The sequence below is a fragment of the Haplochromis burtoni genome, unplaced genomic scaffold (assembly GCF_018398535.1).
Source record: "Haplochromis burtoni strain Fernald_Lab_line unplaced genomic scaffold, NCSU_Asbu1 Contig_417, whole genome shotgun sequence".
Classification (NCBI taxonomy): Eukaryota; Metazoa; Chordata; class Actinopteri; order Cichliformes; family Cichlidae; genus Haplochromis; species Haplochromis burtoni.
Genome location: NW_024582778.1, coordinates 99,368 through 106,256, shown reverse-complemented (window position 1 = coordinate 106,256; position 6,889 = coordinate 99,368). Strand labels below are relative to the sequence as shown.

The 6,889-nt window shown below is 42.1% G+C and overlaps 1 protein-coding gene across 3 annotated transcripts in view; it reads left to right on the top strand.

Moving 5' to 3' along the window:
- LOC102309800 (unconventional myosin-Ic) overlaps positions 1-6,889 on the top strand; it is a 61,340-nt gene that overhangs the window by 37,812 nt on the left and 16,639 nt on the right. For all 3 annotated transcript variants that reach the window (XM_005944691.2, XM_014340870.2, XM_014340869.2), the window contains 6 exons: positions 2,218-2,373; positions 2,951-3,066; positions 4,623-4,821; positions 5,244-5,324; positions 5,596-5,775; positions 6,765-6,863. In XM_005944691.2, the coding sequence (XP_005944753.1) occupies positions 2,218-2,373; positions 2,951-3,066; positions 4,623-4,821; positions 5,244-5,324; positions 5,596-5,775; positions 6,765-6,863 (831 nt within the window). The remainder of the gene's footprint in view (positions 1-2,217; positions 2,374-2,950; positions 3,067-4,622; positions 4,822-5,243; positions 5,325-5,595; positions 5,776-6,764; positions 6,864-6,889) is intronic.

Sequence of the window (6,889 nt, the reverse complement as noted above, 5' to 3'; positions counted from 1 at the left end):
GTGTGTGTGTGTGTGTGTGTGTGTGTGTGTGTGTGTGTGTGTGTGTGTGTGTGTGTTCTCTCATTGCATTTGCACTGGCCACCTTTGCCTCTGCCCTAAAAAAGGAGTTATTCAGAGTTTGCTTCAGTCCGACTCAGTAAACATGGATCTCAGTAACTTTCGCAATCTTATGCGCAAAACTCAAACATCTATTTTAGAAAATGGCTTCCTGGTCAAAGGCGTTGATGAACTTAAACATGTAAGTGTTCAATTTAAATTCAGGTCTGACTCTTAAGTTAGCCTCCGTGTTTTTGAATATGTGAAACCTTTGGTTAGAGTGATAACTTTGTACAGCCCTGCTCCTGGCGTTCTCTCTAATTCTTTAGGGGTAGTTGAAGCTCTTTGAAGCTTTTCTACAGGAAGTTCTGGATGATGTACAAGCAGACACTTGGTTGTGTTTTGCAGCATGTGTTGGAATAAATTGGAGGTCTGTGAGTGGCTTGTAAACTTCAAACAGTGTTTCTCAGCATCGGCCTGAATGTTTTCTGCTGTAGGCTTCAAGCTGTGAGGGGGGCTTGGGATTTTCTCCTAGAGGTTGTAATGGTTAGAATTCTGCACCTGTGTCCACATGTTTGCTGCTCTTTATGTTGTATTATTATTATTATTATTATGTTTTTAAACATAATTTTTGACTGTTTCACAAAGAAAACCGTATATTTAGACGTCACACTTAAAAACTGATTCACTTGATTTTACTTTTTGTGGAATAAACAATAAATCAATCATAAAATAGCTGTTAGATTAAGGATTAATTGACATAATAACTCCTTCGTTTGTTTTGGAGAGCTAATCAGAGACCAGAAATGTCAGAGACTGCAGTACTGCAATCTTTTTTTTTTTTTTATTACCTCTGCCATGGAGGTCCTTTTTTTGTTTGTGTTTGCTTGAGTGTCATTTTGTCTGTAAACACCATAGCTTGAAAAGTTGTGAATAAAACTTTGTATGGGTGGAGAGTGGGGTCGTGTTAACAATCCATTAAAATTTAGCTTGCATCCACCAACTTGCATCCACTAGGTCAACCTAATAACAAAAGGCCTTATAACTTAGAAACTGATTCTTACAACTGTGCTGTGTAAGGTATAGAAGGTACTGTATAAAGATTTAAAATGTCTTGTTATATTCTCCTGCAAGATCAATAGATTAAGGTCTACGTGACAGTAATGCTATATAGAGATACTTATTATTTGGATAACAGGATTAACTTGTGTTTAAAAACATCTTACTTGATATTCATTACTAAACATTGAAACTAATGTGATAAACGCTGACCTGATTGTTACACATGTGGTATAGCCATACTCAGAATGATGTCGGGTATATTAAAATGGGCAAATAATAAAAGCCCACACTTGTTTTTACTGCACTGCAGATTTCTTAAAGTACCTTTTAAAAAGTACAAAAGTCAATGTATAGAAAATGCGATACTCTCCGCTTCAAAGTAAATCGTTGCCCAGAGAGTGAGCTGGCTCGGTGAAGGTGTGCGCTCTCCCAGTGCTTCTTGTTTTGTTTTATTTTTTTAGATCTGCACAGTAACCTGGAACATCTCATTTTGAGATTCAAGTGGGAGTGTTAGCAGGACTTGTAATCTGCTGTCAATATAGAGAAAATGTGGAAGTTAATAACTATTTAAAATGTGTCATAAAACTGAATTTGAACAAAATTCATACCAGCAAATCAGACCTTTTAGAAATATGACAAATTGTTAGTGGATCTCTAATAATAAGCAGTGAGCTATAAATATCTGTTGAATGTGAGTAAGATTATCCAGCACGCCACAGAAGGCCAAGCCCAGTTGTACAAGGAAAACATCAAAGACTACTGAATGAAGAGTTTTATTTACTTCAGTAAATGGAGCCACAAGGAGTGGCTTCAAGGCCAGCCAGCATGCTGCAGTATTCAGCACTTCCATAAAACAAACACAATCTTTTGGATGCAACACGTTTGAGTTTCAGGAGGAATGTCATTGTGTCTTGGTGCTGCTCTACCTCGTGTTTTTGGTTGCTGCTTCCCTTCAGTCCTCTCAGTCCTCCCCTAATGAAGATGGATCGTGCTTGCGTGCTGTGGAGTTTCTGTTTCTCCTTGCGTGGGACTGGCAGATTGTGGTTTATGAAGTGTTACTCTGTTTCGGTATGTTCATTTACTAACCACACCTCCTCCCGTTTTTTTCTGCTCCTGTAGGTGGTGGCTAGTGACGGGGTGCGGGCTATGATGGAGTCGGCCCTGACAGCCAGAGACCGGGTGGGTGTGCAGGACTTTGTCCTGCTGGAGAACTACACCAGTGAGGCAGCCTTCATAGAGAACCTACGCAAACGCTTCAAAGAGAACCTTATCTATGTGAGTGGGCGTGGGGGCATGGACATGTGTACTGCTATCATAAAGATAGTGACCTGTGTCCCAGCACTCTTCATAAGGATTTATTTACATTTTAAATTATGAGTTCCTGTAATATATTACTTATTTAAATATTTATTCTAAGCCTGATGTAACTGTGTGAAAATGACCTCACTGCTGTCAAACAGAGCAGTGAGCCATGAGCCTTGTTTCTCTTTAGTGTGGACCTCTGAGGTTTGTTTTTTTTTTTTTCTTCCTTTTTTTTTTTTAAAAGCAGTATTATGTTGCACTTGGAAGAGGACAGACCTCTGAATGATGCAGAGATTATTTAGATTATTTATTTTTACCTCTGTCCACAAGCAGGCAAAGGAAAAATAAGGTTGGGCATTGAGTTCTGAATTAAAAGCTCACAGCATGCTTGCCCAGGGTAAGACATGCAGTTAAGATGTCTATGTGTCCCTGATAAAGCTATGGTGTGATTCTCATCACACAATACACACTCAGGATCCTACTAACAAAGTGGTAATAGTAAAAATCCATCATTTTCATGTAATGTGACCTCACGTTTCCTTTTCCTTAGACATACATTGGTTCAGTGCTGGTGTCGGTTAACCCCTACAAAGACCTGGAGATCTATACCAAGAACCACATGGAGCGATACCGTGGGGTCAACTTCTACGAGGTCTCACCACACATGTAAGTAATGTCAGCGTCGGTCGATCTGACAGTGCGCAGCTCAGACTGATTCAGCATGGGCTGGGTCTGAAGACTGCATTTGAGGTGCAATGTTGCATCCGAATTTTCATGGGTGCATTTTAGGCAGTCGGGGAGAAACGTGATGTTAGCTTACGACCTCCTCATTTTGAAACCTCAGGACCATAGTATTCAGTCTTCAATGGTAGTCACACTGTTGGAGGGCTACAGACTGAAATCAGAAAGCTTCCAGAAGTAGCACCCTTGTTCTTTGACTGCAGTTTTGTTGATAGTGACTGTACCATGGTTTGTTGTTGGCTTTGTTGTTTCAACTATTATGACATGGACGGTGCTGTCGGAATGAGGTGTTAACTTTATGACTGACTCTTAAGTAGCCCACGGCCTACCATCATAACAAATAGTGTTTTGCTCATCTTTGCTCCTGTGATGTGAAAGGCCTATGTTTGTGTGCCTGTCTGTAAATCCTGGATTATATAAATAATATCTTTGCGTGAAAGCTTGGGGGGAGGATTCCGTGCTGTTAGGTGAATCACATTTCTGAAACACTGACTGCACCATTCATGGTGGACAGTATGTTTACTGTGGTCATGTTTTTGCTCCTACAGCCTAAAAGAGGGAATTTGTTGAAGCTTCGTGAGGTTTTTTCCTGTTGATGACATAACGGCGTTCCAAATATTGCCGCAGAGCATGTGGGAATATTTTCTCTAAGTGCCAATCTTGCAGAGTCAACTAGCTTATAATGCTGTGAAAGCCTGTCTGTCCTTGTATGAGTTAAAGTTTGTTTGAAAGGTTGCCACAGAAATGGTCAGAGAAACCATGCCGAGCATTATAAAGGCTCCCAGTGGCATCATCGAAACATTTGGCGAGCTTTCTCTCTCTGCTGTAACCACTGCTAGTTTTTTCTTTTTTCTCCCAACTCTCTCACCTTAAACACTCGAGCATGTGGGTAAATGTTTTCTCGGCCCCTGAGTGGAAAGAAAGATGTGCTTTGGCAAAGAGTTGTGGAAAGAAAAGTAAGCAAATGATGGTACCAGAGAGAGGGAATTCCTCTGACCTGAAGCTGACCTCTACAGTATAACTCAACGTATGCATACAAAATGATGTAGCTAGTGTCACGGGGCTGTTTTCTTAATATTTCCAAATAAGCTGAAACAACATGGCAGTGGTGATAGCAGCACAGGGCTGACAGGCTATACTGTAAGTGAAACAGGCTGTTTTCCACTCTGGCCTTTCTGCTTCACACGGGTAGTAGTCTTCTATCTTTCCATGCTCACATGCCATGAGGCGCTGTCTTAAGTCACATTCCTAATGCAAGTTTTCCAAGTTATCCCAGCACAGCATTTTTTTTCATCATCATGACTGAACAGTAATCATGTGTTTAATTTTATTTGCATTTCACCTCTTGATCTGCCCTCTTTTTTTTTTTTTTTTTTTTTAAAGAGTAAAATGGTCTTTAAAAGTATTTATCATTGGTAATCATAACTATTGAAACTGTAATTTACAGTCATGATGAATTTATTTCTGCTCCACTCCTCCAGCTATGCAGTGGCAGACAACTCATACCGCTCCATGAGGACGGAGGGGAAGGACCAGTGCATTCTGATCTCAGGGGAGAGCGGTGCCGGGAAGACTGAGGCGTCCAAGAAGATCCTGCAGTACTATGCTGTCACCTGTCCAGCCAGCGAGCAGGTGCAGACGGTGAAGGACCGCCTGCTGCAGTCCAATCCTGTGCTCGAGGTGAGACATTGTGCCATTTTGGCTAAAAATAATGGCCAAAAATGTTTTTTCTTAATTTTGAATAACTTAATTAATGATGGTGTGTTTAGATAAAAACCTTTATTTTGGAGGATGAAGGCAGTCCACAAGCACCGGAGCTTTCATGAGCGCTTGTTTAGGTGTCTCTATGTCTCAGCCAGATGTGTTCCAGATGTCTTTAAGTGTGTGTGCATGCCCTGTACCCTGTAATCTGTGCTACTGTCCTAGACAGACACCGCAGGGAGTCTAATGGCTGCGGCTTTCTCCTTCCTTTCCTGCTTTTTCCTCGTCTGTCAACCCGTCCTTATCACACTTGTTCTCTCCATTTTTCTGTTCTCTCTACCTCTTTAATCTATCAATCATCGCTCTGCTCCTTATCCCACTCCACTCTGTCCTCCTTCCAGGCTTTCGGCAATGCCAAGACGTTGCGTAATGACAACTCGAGCCGCTTTGGCAAGTACATGGACATTCAGTTTGACTTCAAGGTGAGCACAGCACGGTGATTTATACTGACAGCTACTTTAAGCAGTGCAGCAAGTAGAATCTCAAATGTAGCTGCTGTATTTCGACACTCGAGCATGAGAATCGATTAATGCATTATTTTTAAAAGAAACATAAAATATGAAAAATATGAAAATCCCCATGGAACCTGCATGTTAATATCAACCCCAAATCACACCTCAGTACCCCAGCCTCACCCTCTCCGCCTCCTCCCCTTCGTCCCCCCTCCCTCTCTGGCCTTTGTTCCGTCGGCAGGGAGCCCCAGTGGGAGGTCACATCATCAACTATCTGCTGGAGAAGTCGCGTGTGGTCCACCAGAACCACGGGGAGAGAAACTTCCACATTTTCTACCAGTTGATCGAAGGGGGAGAGGAAGACCTTCTCAGACACCTGGGCCTGGAGAGGAACCCGCAGCAGTACCAGTACCTGATCAAAGTAAGAACGTAGTACCTGAACTCGTGTTTGTGGTGCAGCTCATCTGAGTTTTTATTGAGCGTCTTATCATCATGGATGTGATCATAATCCTTAGTGCTAGCAGTGTTAGCGCTGTCCATTCATGTATTCTAACTTGGTCTTTTTGGAAACTACAGTCAAAAAGAGTCCATCAGAAAAATTGCTATGCAGCTCCTCCTATGTGAAAATGCTTAAAAGCAGGTGTGTGTGTGTGTGTGTGTGTGTGTGTGTGTGTGTGTGTGTGTGTGTGTGTGTGTGTGTGTTGCTATTACAGAGATCATGAGGTAACCTAGGTCCTCCTTGGATTATCTCATGACCAAACAGCACTAGCTTCAACATAGCTTGGCTGCTTTAAAGCAGTGAGGACAGCAGAGGAATGACAAGTAGAGTTCCTAAACTGTGGGTTGGGGTTTTTTGAGAGGTGTCTAGGATAGTAATCAACATGTTAAAAAAGAAAGGTTGCTATTAATCATAAAATAGAAGTGTTTGGTTTGGCTAATAAGACTGTATGCTACCTGCTCAGGAGGAACTGCTTTCTCACAATTGGATGGGAAGAGAAACATTGCTGATGAATAACTGATTTGTAAAGATTCACTCTCTCTCTGTGACCTGCCAGAAACCACTGGCCTGCACTGTGTGCTTGTCCTAATGGGAGTTTGGCTAATAGCCTCACGGTACAAGGTGCGGAGGGGTCCTCAGGGGAGCGGCCTACCTTTAAGGCACTAGCTGAACTCTACCCCTCCCAGCAGCAACCGAGCAGAGCACCTCACATTTGTGTTTGTCTAAATAGGTGTTTAGCTCACATATAAGTAGGTGTTTACTTTACCTGTAAACAGCAATTTGCACATTAGCTGCTTTGTAGGGTTTGCTGGACATATTTAATAAAGGGGATGAAAAGCTAAAACTGACTGTAAATAAGCAGCATGTTTAAAGTGCTTTAGGTCGTTCACATGTTTTTCTTCTTTCCACAGGGAAACTGTCCCAAAGTGAGCTCCATCAACGATCGCAGTGACTGGAAGGTAGTGAGGAAAGCCTTGACTGTGATTGGCTTCAGTGAGAACGAGGTGGAGGTGAGGACGAAGGCCACGCTGGCATG